The sequence below is a fragment of the Prionailurus bengalensis genome, chromosome B1 (assembly GCF_016509475.1).
Source record: "Prionailurus bengalensis isolate Pbe53 chromosome B1, Fcat_Pben_1.1_paternal_pri, whole genome shotgun sequence".
Classification (NCBI taxonomy): domain Eukaryota; kingdom Metazoa; phylum Chordata; class Mammalia; order Carnivora; family Felidae; genus Prionailurus; species Prionailurus bengalensis.
Window position 1 is genome coordinate 193,863,685 of NC_057344.1, and position 14,926 is coordinate 193,878,610.

General features: G+C 42.9%; 1 protein-coding gene across 11 annotated transcripts in view; it reads left to right on the forward strand.

Annotated features, from left to right (window-relative positions):
- Positions 1-14,926, forward strand: part of LDB2 (LIM domain binding 2) — a 381,770-nt gene that overhangs the window by 298,581 nt on the left and 68,263 nt on the right. For all 11 annotated transcript variants that reach the window (XM_043572892.1, XM_043572898.1, XM_043572897.1 and 8 more), the window contains exons 4-5: positions 5,405-5,527; positions 8,290-8,373. In XM_043572892.1, the coding sequence (XP_043428827.1) occupies positions 5,405-5,527; positions 8,290-8,373 (207 nt within the window). The remainder of the gene's footprint in view (positions 1-5,404; positions 5,528-8,289; positions 8,374-14,926) is intronic.

Sequence of the window (14,926 nt, forward strand, 5' to 3'; positions counted from 1 at the left end):
TCTTATGCTTTAAGGGAAAAAAGAAATCCATGAGAATTAAATAAAACAGCTATAATGAAGAAGCTACTTCCAAAGCCTACAGCCATGGAAAGTAAAAATGCATTTTGTGGTAGCCCTTTCATAACACATAAAATAGTTTATGGAAGTAAAATAATATAATATTTTATAATAATTTTATTATAATAAATAACTTTAAAATAAAACATGTAACATTTTATATGCATGTAAAATATATAATAAAAGGCAGCCCTATCATTTATATTTTTCCAATGTCTTTCTTTGCAGGCCAAAGCTATCTCATAAATGAGCAGAGTCAGTTGCTCTGAGGTTAAAGTGCCATACAGTCAGGACCGGTTTTAAATTTGAAAAAAAATCCCATTCTTCTGATGAATCAATAATAAAGTGCTCTTTTTTTTTCATTCAAATCAAGAAGCTAAAGTTTTCTTCTGTTGATTCTTGACTCTTCCTCATCTGCGGATGCGCCCCTCTCAGCTGGCCGAGTGGTTTGTTCAGGCATCCGAGGTAGTCACCAGGAAGACGGTGGGAGCATCCTCTTGAACTCAGTTCTTTCGGCCCCAAGCTTCAGTTATTTAGATCACCACTCCCTCTCCTCCACGGCAATACGATCCCAACTCTTGTAATGAATATTTCCATACCATGATGAAAAATACCACTTTCTGGGAAATGTAGCTTAGCTATGTGGACTTAGTCCAGATGCTAATTATGCACATTTATTTTAGAAAATTCTAAAGCATTCCTTTTTTTTTTTTTTTTTTTTTGCTCCTTGGTGATCATTATACTACCCAAGGAATCCTTCCAGTTTTTCTTTTGTTCTTATGTTAATTAAAAATAAGCCATCTTCATGTAATAAAATATGACTATTTAGTATGAAACAGTGAGCTAATGACCTTTCAGTGCCACAAAGAAAAAATATAGCCTGGAAGCCGATGCTCTATTTTTAAAGGGGAGGCTGCTGTACATGGAATTATTTAGCACATTAAGTACAGGCAGTATCACATTGTTCTAATTTAGACTATCAATATACTCTTAATTCCCCCAATAGCGTTTGACCCAGTGGTTCCGAGTTGCTTTTATGAAAATTTGGTCAACTGGTGAATCAAAAATCAGCTGCAGTCCTAATCAACAGTAATATTTAATATTACCCAGGAGTATAGTGTGCATTTTGCAATTTCCTGATCCTAGGAACATTATAGATTATGGATAAATATGTAATTAGAATTTTAAGACACACATTACGAAGCCTTTCTTTTCTGTATTCAATTTTGAATCAAATTGAAAACAAGGCTCAATAATCTGAAGGGCAATCACCAAGGTTTTCAGAATCAAAGACCCTTGAATTATATTTGAGGGTGTGGATGCCGGCAGATGCCGAGAGGAGCCCTCTTTGGGGTACACATCTGGTTACTTTTAGATTTTACAAACTGAAATAATAATCACAGCCAGACTGAACACCCTTATCACTCTGTAAATACAGCTTTATGCTTTCTCTGGTCTCAATTATTTATTATGCAATTATTTATTACTATAGAAAAGTACCATGCAAATGCTCCAGCCACTTTTCCTAGATGAACACTCGTTCATGTCTTTGACATCATTCTTATCTTAGCCTGTCTACAACATCATCCTCCAGGATTTATACGTTTCTACTCTTAGCCCAACTCCAATCAAATTATTATAATATCAACGATCATATTGCCCTAATATATGTATATATATGCATTTCAATATGCATTTACAGATACAGTATCTCTACATAAAATACAATGAGCTTTGTGCGCGTGTTAATTTGAAAGCAGTATTTCATGCATAAAGACTGAGAAAATTAAGTAAACACTTCTACCTGAAAAGCACATTTTCTTTTCGTAACAGCTCTATGAAAGTCACTGTATTGTGCAGTGGCATGGTCAACATTGCTTCGCAATTAGCCAAAGAAAGAAAAGGGTTAAAAAGCTACCGGTTAGTTTGAGAAATGTTCTTTTTTAGTTCTCTTGTTCCTGGCCTAGTCTCAAGCTAGCACGTGATCTGCTGAATGCCTGCCAGCCTCTTTCTTGTTGATCCTCCAGAGACCATCTGTGCTGGGGGCATTGATTAGAGCGTGTCTGCTGGGATTACATCTTTTCTGTTGCCATGCCAACTAATCAGCTGATTTTGGTTACCACAGAAACAAAATGTCAGAGCTCACAGTACGGTAACATGAATTCAGCACAACAGAAAATGTTTTCTTAATTGGGGACCCTTTTGATTTTGGATTCCAAGTGAAAGGCAGCTTTAAAAAAAAAGGCCAACTTTAGATAAAAGCTACGTTAATTGTATTGATTAAGAGCAATGCACAGAATTTTTCTGGAAAGAGAAAATATTAATTCCCCTTTAAAAGCTATGTCTGTTTTTTACCATTTCCAAACAAGGAATATATATATATATATATATATATATATTTCCCCCCCCCCCCTTAGGTGCCTTTATTCCATTTGCTGATTGTTGCGTATGAAATAAATCACAAAGCCTTCAACTGCCATGATGGGGGCAGGAGGCAGTGAGGCTGAATAGGGCTTGGGAGAAGGCCATGGTATCACTACTTGGGGGAGACCAACAGTGACCAAATTCTTCTCCATTCTTCCATTCAAGGAAGTCACTGAATTTTCCTTCAGGAAAACACCCAAAACAGTCAACGTGGATTCACTTTCAAGGATTCCTCTCTTGCACGTGACCTGCTTGGGAGAAAGCTGATTTCTTGGCTTTGGCTGACAAAGGAGGAGCCCAAGGCTTATTATAGTTTCCCCTTCTGTAGACCCAGGATGGTTTGATAGCAATAAGGGTCCTCAACTGGTTTGCTATGTCACAGTAAACAGAGAACACAATTTTACTTGACCTTACAGATGCTACAATTGAGTAATTCATCAGAAGGACTACATCCATACCTTCTCATTATGAAATTCTGTTCCAGTAGAAGTAAGCCAGAACCTACGTCTGCCCTGAGTTTGTGGTTAATAAACACAAAACAAATAGATTAGATAATAATAAAAAAAGCATGACATTTAACTGGGCTAATATTTGTTTAAACACCTAACAATACCCTTTCTTTAAAAAAGGTGTAGCATCCAAATATCCCTGTCCTCTACTGTCAGGATATTTCAACTGTCACGGGCTGGCTGCGGTCACCTCCCTTTTGTGAAAGCTTTCAATGCAGGTGGCTTCTGTCCTACTAACACCCCAGGGGGAATTGTGTAACTTAATCTCCATGCAACCCTTGGTGAATTAATTCCAGTGCTAAGGGTGTTCTAGAGGAGTGGTTTCGGGACATGAAAGTCTTCCCCTGTTTCAGAGTGCACAACTATCATGGCTAAGATGTCAGAAGGAAGCCCTGAAGACCATTCTTTCGAGCAGTTTTGGGGCAAAGTGCCTTAAATGCCAGAAATTACCCGCAGATTCTGCTAGTAGCATCTCAGTTAGAGGTCTTCACCCACGTCATCAATAATCATCCCACAGTCCTGAGACTTTTGAAAAAATGAAAATGGCACATGGCAATAGCATCTTTCTTAAGTAGTGCCCTATCAACACATGTTACTAATTCTCTTTGTAGTGGTTGTTAGTTCGTTTAAAAAAAAAAACATTACCTTAAATTAGAGTAAATAGAAAGCACCTAACCCAGTGCCTAGGACATAGTTGGAACTCAATGAATGGCGGCCTTTCGTATTAGATTCCCAAAGGGAGAAATGATTGTTAACATCTCATAAAAAGTTAGGTAAATTGCTAATTATCGTCAGGGACTATAGTTTTCAGAAGGAGCATGCCCCTTGTTGAATGAATTGTTATTTATGATTTTTAAAAATTGTGTAGTGCAGTGGCTTCCGAAGTTTTATATGTTTGTTCTTAGCATAGGAAAGCTTTCTCCAAAAAAGCTTGAGCAGAAGTCCAATGTATTGAAACAGTAGAACTGAAGCTGCTCTGGTTGAATTGAAAAAGCGGGTGGAGATCACATGGTCTAGAAGGAGGCCGAACTCTTCCCAGCAGAGCCCCTGAGACGCCTCCGTGGATCCCTAGGTCTCAGAGAGCACTTTATGACAACCACCAGTCCAGGGTTCTTTGGTTGTGTTTCTTTTATCTTTAGAACTATCATTTGCTATCATCCTCCTGTGTGCCAAGTATAATACTGGGCAATCGACACACACAATATCATCATACATTTCCCCAGCAACCCGAAGTAAGGTTAGTATTATTGTCATTTCACAGAGGAGGAAACTGGAACGCGGGGGATGTATTCAGTTGCCTCAGAGTTCCAAAACAAGTACAAAGTAGAGTTGGGATGTGAATCTAGGACTTTGATATCAAAGCCTCCACCTGCTCTAAAGCAAAGACGAACTGAATAAGCAGTTGTAATTATGTAAACTGAACACATACACTGCCACTATTTTTTAGCTGAAGTTGGATCAGTGGGATCAATGGTGTCTGACTACCTAGTATTTTCTATTTCAAAGTCATTAACGGTGAAACAAAATAGGTAAATAAAATAGGAACTACATGCTAAAACTGATCTGAATATCAAAAGAAGAAAAAAAATTACTACCCTGTCAAAGATCACTGCGTCACGGGAGAGAGCCTCACAAATTCTTTTTTTTTTTAAGATTTTATTTTTAAGTAATCTCTACACCCAGCATGGGGTTCAAACCGATGACCCCAAGATCAAGAGTCACGCACTCCACCAACCGAGCCAGCCAGAGGCCCCAAGAGAGCCTCACAAATTCTATGTTTCATTAATAATATATATTTTGCCTCGAAAGAGAGCATGCCTCTATGCAAGCAAAATTTGTCACTGTTCATAGCATGTGATTGAAGGAATACACTCTAAACATGCCTGGAATTTGTCTCTAAAAACGAAAACTTCCTCTGATTGGGTAACCTTGTAGTAAGTCACACGTAAGCATAAATAATTTTAGCAGATACTTCCTCCCAGAGTAGGGCAACCACGATTAGAACAAGATTTCAAGCTCTGATGGTAGAAAGATGATGACAACAGAAATAAAAGGAGGTGGGGAGGGTATTATTTTCGCAGGTACACACTTTTGACATAATATTACAATAATGTGGGTTTTGGTCCCCCTGTGCAAATGAAGAAACAGAGGCTCATAGAGTTTCGTGGCAATCAGTAAAGTTACTAGTAAATCATGGCTAGCGAGCAACTGTGCCGTCTTCGGGACCCACGGATTCTGGGGCTCACACTTGCCTCACTGTGCTGTGGATAAAGCACTTGTGTCACATCCTTACTGAGATACGGTGCTGCCCAAGGACAGTCAGGGAGACCCCACTGAGTAGCTGACGTGTGAGTTACAAAAATGTGGCATTCACAAGGTGCACAGCCAATGAGTGTGATGTTTGTCGCTTCTAGGTATGTACAGAAGGCAGACTGATCTTGGAGTTCACCTTTGATGATCTCATGAGAATAAAAACATGGCACTTTACCATTAGACAATACAGAGAGTTAGTCCCAAGGAGCATTCTAGCCATGCACGTAAGTAATTTCATCACTATTTTACTGTCTTTTCTTTTACCCCCTCATTTCTTCAACGAGAAAAAGTCCGGTTCTCTCTCTGTAAAGAATGCCAACAATCTTCACAAGCTGGGCAATGAACTCTCAATTTTGAGCTTTTCCCTCAACCATTTTATTCCACAGGCCCTTTTCCCTCTCCTTCGTTTGTGAGTTTGGTGCGTTGTGAGATTTTTTTTTTTTTTTTTGATACTTTACTATTTTAAACTCCAAACTGAGGTTACCGCAATAAACAGTTTGTACTTTTCTTAAATTCCATGGAGTCATTATCAAGTATTGCTCTGCCTGGGCTATTAAACCTGTTATGTATAACTGGGGAAAGAAATAAAACAAGAAGAAAAACAGTTTCCAGTCTTGATTAGAACCAGCTGACAAGACGTGGGGCTCATGTACCTCAGATCTGTGTCAACGTCCCTCCTAACCATGGTGTTGGAGTGAAGCAGACGATTTGGGAGTCTCTCGGTTTCATTCGACCATGAGCCACGACAAATTTATTGAGCACCAACTAGGTGCAAGGCCAGATTCAATGCCAAGTTGGGGATGTGTGTGAGGGGTAAGACTTGCTAAGAGCTAGCTGAGTGCAGTCCCTGAAGAAGGCGTCAAAGGCATTGACTAAATAAATCCCTCTTCCATAATGCATGATGCAGCAGTTTCTGTGAAAAAGCTTTGGAGCAAAATCAGACTTAATGAGCCTGATTTTTAAGACCCTGTACAATCAAAAGAGAATACAATAACAGTAGCTAGTATTTACTGGCTGTTTGCTATGCCAGGCCTTGTGCTAAGTATTGTACACATTATATTTAATCCTCCCAGTGACCCAGAGAGGTGCCTTATCACTCTCCCTGCTTTAGAAGTGAGGAAACTGAGGCTCAGGCTTGATAAGTTACTCTGTACTTCTCAGCCCGAAAGTGGGAAATCAAGATTTCAACTCAGCTGGTACCAACTCCAGAACCCAGGCTGATAAGCTGTCTCCCGACCATCCAATTCCAGTCTGTGTCCCCAGGCTTTTGTCTTCGACCCTCTCCTCCCGACTGGTTAACCCAATCTCTACCTTTTTCACTGACCTTGCACTTTCTGCTGTGGCGCCCAACTCCCCTGCTCCAATCGTCCCTCCTATCTGTACCCCCAAGTTCTTCTCAACTTTCAAAGCCCAGTTCACATCCTTCGCTCCCCTTGAAGCAGCTTGGAGTTGTCACTCTTGTTTTCAGAATAGACAGAAAGACAGCAGAGGTTAGTGGTCGGGAGCCTGGGCCCTAAAATGAGACCACATAGGTGTATCCCTGTTCCTGTGTGACCTTGGGCAAGTGGCATGGCATCCCTGTGCTTCCGGATCTTCATCTGTAAAATGGATACAGTAATAGAGTCTGCCTCAGAGGATTGATTGGTATGAGGATTAAGAGTTAATGCACGTAAAGGGCATAAAACAGTGCCTGGCACACAGTAGGTCCTCTTCAAGTAGTGGTGACTGGCTTTTAACAGCAGCAGCAACATAGTTCCATTCATTTATTATTATCCTGTCCTCCTTGTGCAAAGGAAGCTCCTCGATGTCGGTCATGACTAGAGAATATCTACAGAACCAGCTTTTCTTGGCTCATGAAAGGGGTTCCATAAATACTGGCTCCATATTCACAGAGGACGCCCTTTCCAGAAATTGACATGAGAAGTGACCAGCTCTCTTTTTGCTGACATCTGTTTTTTTTTACTGATATACACAACGCCAAGTGGTTGTGTGACTATGAGGAGAATTAAGTACAGGAAAGAATAAATTAAAGTGTTAGAACAACCTAGATCGTCTCTTGACTGCAAGCAGGAAGACAAAAGGGTGCTTACTTGAGTCTCTCTATTTCATTCCAATTTGTTTCTACCAGTTAAGAAAGAAGAAAAGACAAACCGAAAGAAAGAGCATCAACCAAGAGACTCACTTTACAATGCAATCCAAAAGAACTTTCTTTTTTTTCTAGCCCAACAGAACACTGGGGTAGCCTATGGAATGCCACATTGCTCTTATACACGTGGCGGATATTTTGGAAAATGTGATGCTTCCCCTTACAGTCCTGGAGGATGTGCGGGGTGAAAATTGTTGAGAACATCTATTGCTAGCCTCAGCTTAATGGGGAGGAAAGTTAGAATTCTTAAATATATATATATATATATATATGTATGTATATATATGTGTGTGTGTGTGTGTGTGTATACGTATATATATGTATGTATGGTATATGTGGTAATATATATATATTGCCATTTGGTAGAAATGGCAAAGTTTTCAAATATAGTCTTGGACTCCAAGCTGTTAAAAACAACACTACCACAACACAAAACAAAGGCCAGTCCTAAAGCATGGCTCTACCAAACCCAGGGGCCCTGCCTTTTCTGGCGAGTGCCAAAGACTTGAAAGCATCCTGGCTTAATGACCCTCCTCCTGAAGACACGTGGCGTCTCACTGGTGGAAGGAAGTAAAGCTCTTTCTCCCAAGGACTGAAAGCTTGTCTGACTCATTTTGGTTCTACCTGGCCATAGATCTTGCACCATTGATCCAAAAATGTTCTTGAGCCATTATATTCAAGTGTCTTCAAAATGTAAATTAAATTGTCTCCAGCAACGTCCCCTCTGAGAAAAACCAACAGTGTCAAGATTTCATTTCTTCGCAACTGTAGTAGAATCCAAGACTTTCCTGGCACCATGATGCAGAGATAAAAAAATACGATTTTCTTTTCCTGTTTTAGGCACAAGATCCTCAGGTCCTGGATCAGCTATCCAAAAACATCACCAGGATGGGACTAACAAATTTCACCCTCAACTACCTCAGGGTAAGACCAATGGGATGATTACATTTCCTGATGAATTTGAAAAGTGCTTTAGAGATTTATATGTATCTTGAACCAAGGAGTTAAAATGAGGCAATATAGCATAATATGTATGTTGTCTTACGCCACAGTGTGTGTGTGTGTGTGTGTCCAATGGGGGATGGGGTTTCATTAACAAAACAGCAAACTTAGACATCATCAGGATTGAACTCCCTCTCCCTGTGTGACTCTTGGAATTCATTATTCAAAGGCTAGCAATGTCTGCTCATCAAATGTTTGGGTGCTATGCCCCTTGTGGTTGTCTCGGGTTTCAAGTGTACTATTGTTGAGTTCACTGCCTCTGCATCTCCACCCAAGGAGTGTCTCTGAGGAGACTCTGTGTGCCTCCAGAAAGAGGGCAGCCCAACGGTGTGACACAGACATTTATTTCTAAGTCTTCTTAAGAACTCTCTGGGTAACACGTAACAGATTTTTGGGGTTGGATATGAAGTCAGTTTTTATTTTTAAAAATTAAGGGTTAGGCAAGATTCTCTGCCTACATAATAATTCTAGCTTCCATATTTGGTCTAAAAGGGTAACATATGTCACAGTGGTGTGTAATGTAGAATTGCGGTCTCTATGTTGCAGGTAGAGAATATGATTTCCGTCATAAGGCAAGCATTGTCCTCCAAACTCCACAAGAAGGCAGTGGCCACATTCCACATTCCTTTGTGTATGAGCTCCATCATTGTCACTTGCAGCCACTTCTTCAGGCCCCCACCCCATCATGGAGTTCACGCTGTTGTTTCTTTATTCCCGAGTGCTGTGTAGGTTTGAGAATTTTGTTTTGAATTCACAACCCTCTATGCACAATCATTTTGCATATGTGGAAATGTTGAAATGTTTTGGCTGCACTTTCTCTTCTGTGAATTAACAATGATTTGAATAAATGCTTCCAAGTCATGCACTCAGTGCCATGGGCCACGCCCTGGGCTAGACAGTGAAGATTCAGAGACGAAAGTCATGGCACCTGCCATGAAGAAACCCACTCCTATGAGGGCTAGATTCATAGAGAGAACATTATATACAAAATGGTAAATGCCATGACCGAAAGCTCCAAGTGGAAAAATGGGAGTGCAGAAGGGAGACCTCTCAGAAAACTACATCAGAGAAGCTTTATGGAGGAGATGGTGCCTGACTTGAGTATGAAAGAATGAACAAAGGCAAACAAGAGGAAGGGGAGGAAAGACACTCCCATCAGAGGGAAAAAAAGGAGCATGATGGGTTAGGGGATGGAATTCCAAGCAGTTTAATGATGCTGGGACATGGAGTGAGAAGCCAAGAGAGTCAGGAGGGAGAGTAACTTGGGAGCCAGGTCTTGGAGCAACTGGCTGCTCAGGCTGCCAGGCCAGAAGCCTCCGGAAGGATCAACCATGAGTATGGTTGTGTCCCCCATCTGAATAGAGGGAGAAGAGCCCTTTTCCATCCAGCATAGATGCCCCAAAGCCAAATCCAGACAAGGAAAGAGCTGGATCAGCTTTGCTGCCCACCACCCTACTTTGCTCCAACACCACCACCATTTTGGCAGCCCTGAACTGGGTTGTTCTCTAGTAAATAGCCCTGTGGTCCCTGCTCAGAAGGAATCCAGGGTCTGCCCAGGAGGATGGGTGGACAGGCAAGTGACCCCAGCCAGGGTAGCTGGAACTAGGTTTTTCTAAATCTCTAGGCTCTGTATTTAGAATTGCCCCCATGGGGCCACCGGAACAATAGAAGTGAGTAGCAAGGACTGGGAAAATGGGGGTCTCTGGCATGTTCTAGCCATAGGAGTTCAGAAGGCTGTTCTCTACTGCTAGGCATTTCATCATGCTAGAGACCATGAGAGGTTTAGTTTAAACTATCTGAAGATGCCTCTTCTCAGGCAGAGAAAGAAGTTCCATACTCTGTGTCCTCAACAGACTCCACAGAGGAGTCTGGGATTTTAGATTCTATTCTAGACTTGGTCACTGACTCTCTGGTGAAATCTGGACAGATTCTTTATTAAGTCTTTTAGCTGCATTTAATGCAAATCAATAAATGCTAAATTCTCTTCCTCCCCTTTCCCTAGCTCCTCCTGTTATCATCAGTAAAATGGTGACCTTCACTTTGGGGTCAACAAGACCCACCTGGCTCCCATGTTCTGTGGTTCTCTGATTTTAACCCACAGAGACTGAGAAGATCATATTTGCAAACTGAGGGAGACTGGTACCAACCCCTCTCCCAACAGTGATACAAGAAAACATGTGGGGTTTGGGCAATACAGAACAGTGTTTCCAAGGTTACCACTTAAATGTAGCACTTACAGCATGCTCTCGCCATCCATGCATGTCCTGACTCACTAGCCTTCACAATGGCCCATGTGCACAAGCACCATTCATGTAAGAGAGCCAGGCACAGAGAGTGCAAGTGAGTGAACTCAGTCACCCAGCTTTACACCACTGAGTGGCTGGGCTGGGACTTGAACTCAGGCTGTCTGGCTCTAGAATCCATGGTGTTCCATGCAGAGTCCTGCTGCTTTTCTAGTAAGAATGAAGCATGATGATATTGACAGGAACTGGATCATGTCTCTCCTGCCCAGGGGTGTCAACATCTATCATGGGCCCTTAATCCACTTTGCCAAAAGTAATGCCAACTCCTTGTAGGTTTTCATGTGCAAGTTAAGCAAGACAATCCCTATAAATGGCCTAGAGCAGTGTCTAGGGACAAAAAGCACCCAGTTATTGTTCATTGGCATAATTTATTGAACTACTATGTGTCCTACTATGTGTCACTATGTGCCTACTATGTGTCCATCATCGTGGTTCCTATTGGAATCACAGAGATCCACATGGCACCTGGCTGTTTACTCCCACTCTGGGTCTAACACTCCTTTACTTCCTCTGCTCATGCATCCTGGGTAGGCAGCTGTTTGACCATCCTGCCTCCATTCCTCCCTTTCTTCACTCCCTTGATCACTTCTTCATCTACTGATTATCTCAGGACTCTTTCATTGAGCCTACTCTGTCTTCCTGGCCTTGCCAGGTGCTGGGCCTTCAGTGTGGAGAAGATGTGGCCCCTTCCAGGGCTGGGTGAGGTGAGCAGGGTGTGGTTGGCCACAATTCCAGTGAGGTATGCTGACAAAGAAGGACCCACAGGATTCATGAGAGCCCAGGGAGGGGTCCTCTGGTCTCCTGATAGAAGCCACCCCTCCTAGCAAATACTCGGGGCCACCGTGGACCACTTGGTAGGTCAAGGCCGAGCGGAACCTCACATTCAGTTCCCAAAACCACTGTTTTGGCTTCCGTGATGAGACCTGGCCTGGTTAGTGGTTGCTAAGAATGACAAACGAAGCTTTTCTTTTCGGATTAGAAGTGGGATCCCAGATTTCCCTAGTGCTCTTATCAGCTGATATTCGAAAGACAGCTGAGCAGTCACCAAGTGCATTCATTTATAAACCTGTTTTCCCCTCTACCCCACCCCCCATCAACCCTCAGTTTGTCCTCTGTATTTAAGAGTCTCTTATGGTTTGCTTCCCTCCCTCTCTGTTTGTAACTGTTTTTCCCCCTTCCCTTCCCCCATGGTCTTCTGTTAAGTTTCTCAAGATCTAATTTGACAATAAATTATAAAATAAGATAAAACAAAACAAAACAAAACAAAACAAAACAAAACAAAACCTGGAGCTCCCCCATCCTTCTGAGGAGCCAGGACCTTGCCTTTGGCTTCAGGGGGTCATCCGAGGCATTGTTTAGATTGGTAATGAGGAGCTCCAAAACCACGCCCAGATCAGAAAAAAGAGGTCAGACACGAGTGTTGGCAAATATTAATCCACGGCCTTCTAAACCAGCAGAAGATTTTAATTTTTTTTTTTTAAATTGGTGCATCCTGCTTTGGAAAGAAGGGCTAGAGATTTGAAATACTCCAGACATCTTAAATTTCAATATGCTGTGTCTTTTATGTGACAAAATTAAGCAGCACAGAAGGTAAGCAGTTACAGCCATCTAGCTTCGCCAAAACAGCATCATTCACTGCCGTGACATTCCGAATCAGTCTCATGGCGGCCGGTGGTCAGGGACAGTGGAGAGTCGATTGGGGTGACTGTCGTCGCTGGAGGAAGGGGCGGGTACAGCACGGTAGCCGGGACTACTTCCTGCCTGGGAGACACTCCTGGAAACTATGTGATGCATTTCACAGAATGTGTCGCCAACTCCTGGGGAGGGAGGTTGTTTCCCTGCGTAGGGTGATAGAACACCTCTAGTGGGGAAACCAGAGACCTATGGGTGGGGAGAAGGAGCTAGGATTTCGACAATGTGTCCTTTGCCCTAATTGCTGGAAAACAGCAAGTCCTGCCATCCCCCTGGCATTTCAGAAAAAGATCCAGTCCAGCAACCACAGGGAGGCAGGGAGCAGCTTGATAGGATCGTGGCATCTGAGTCCCTGAGACCCGGTTGTGCAACCTTGTCGTTCCTGCCAGATGCGCTGTTCATTGTTCATTGTTTGCTCCGCATGCAACTGTTGGACACCGTCTTTGTGCCAGGTCTCCACAGTTTTCAAGGAGATCTCTGTATGTTTAAGTACACAAGAAAACCAGATCTGTGCAAGAAATCTGTCCTCGGTACAGTGAACAACGTAATAGCTAACATTTATTGAGCACTTAGTATGTGCAGGTACTCTTGCTATGGACTTTTTAGGAAGTCTTTTTTTTAATGTTTATTTGTTTATTTAAAGAGAGAGACAGAGAGAGGCAGAGAGAGCGGAAGACAGAAAAATCCCAAGCAGGCTCCACAATGTCAGACGCAGGGCTTGAACCCGCGAACCATGAGATCATGACCTGAACCGCAATTAAGAGTCAGATGCTTAACTGACTGAGTCACCCAGGTGCCCGGGAAGTCTTTTCCTAATACTCACAACAACTTTATGAATTGGGGATTCTTTTTAGTCCTGTTTTTCAGGTGAGGAAACTGAGGCACAGAGAAGTAATGTGTTAGAGTCACAGAGCTGGTAGGTGGCAGAAGAGGGATTTGATCCTACGGCCTGAGTCCAGGCACAAAGAAGGGAACGGTTGTTGGAGGGTGGACAGGGGAGGCTCAAACCCTTCACGGAGGAGATGACCCTTGAATTGATTCTGAAAGGCAGGTAGGTGGTCCCAGGTAGAATGGACAGAGGGGCTACCTCAAGTTGCAACACAGAAGGATGGAGAAAGTTAGTGGGTTTGGGGAACTCCAGGCAGTTTCCCGTGGCTGAAATGTAAGTGTTAAGTTTGTTTTAGGCACTGGCACAAGGTAGGTGTTGTGACCCAGAATGTATAGCTGAGCTGAGTGGCACAGTTCTGGAGAGAGCTTTGTTCCAGCAAGAACACAGCCCAGTCAGGGAGAGCACCTCATGCTGGCACGTGGGTTGGGAGCCGGCAGGAGTATGTATCTGAGCTCAGCCACTTGCCAGCTGTGTGACCCTGGACAAGTTACTTAACCTCTCGAAGCCTCAGTTTCCTTGTCTGGAAAATGGGTATTACACCCCCCTCACTGGACTGCAGTGATAGAGGTACGTGGAGGTCCCATCTCCTATTTGCCAAGTGTGCTTTCGTGAGGGTCCCTGGGAAGAGTTGAGTTGTTCATTGGCTTCCCCTGGATTTGGAGCTCCTGAGAAGAACCCCTGAGGACAACACAATTCCTCCTAACTCTTGCCTTTTATTTCGTCAAAGTGAAAGTCCTTTCTCACTCAGGGTTTGAAATTGCCATCATTTCAAATTTCCTGTAAGCACTTCTTGTACGTGAGTGTTTACGGTATGCAGTTTCCTAAATTTGAATGACTTTAATGAATTTGATTTTCCAACTGAAAAAGAAATAATTGATGTTGATTTCATTTCCTCTTCCACAAAGAGAATGGGAGTGGGCAATACAGAAATTGTGTCCATAAGGACTTAGACAAGACCTGGAGGATGCAAAATCCCAAGATGCCGTGAGTGGCAAGCACAGTTTTCATTCATCTCCCATCCATGACGGAGGGGGACGATCCTTGCATGCTCAACACGGGCAGGGCGACATTGGCTTGAACAGTTTTCTCCCACCTTGGGTATTTAAGGTGCTCTGTTTTTTTTTTAATTACTTATTGAGAGAGAGAGAGAGAGAGAGAGAGAGAGAGAAGGAGAGAGAGAGAGAGAGAAGGAGAGAGAGAATCCCAAGCAGGCTCCACACCACTAGCACGGAGCCCAATGCAGGGTTCGAACTCACGAGCTGTAATCATGACCAGAGTTGAAGTTGAACACTCAACCGACTGAGCCACGCAGGAACACCTCTGGTTTTGTTTTTAAGTTTTAAGTCAGATCATCTAACCAAGAGACATTTTGGTGGCATCTACTGTGTGCCAGGAACAAAAGGGGATGGGGTGGGGTGTTGACAAGAATGGGTAAGGTATACTCCCTCTCCCTAGCTGTTGAAGGGACCAGAACAAGTAGGTCTGCCTACAGTTCGCATTGCCTCCTTGGCGGAGGACTTGGGTCATCCCCCAATTTCCTTCTCTCCTAATATCAGTGAGGAAACCTTGCCTCGTTGGTCTCAGCATATGA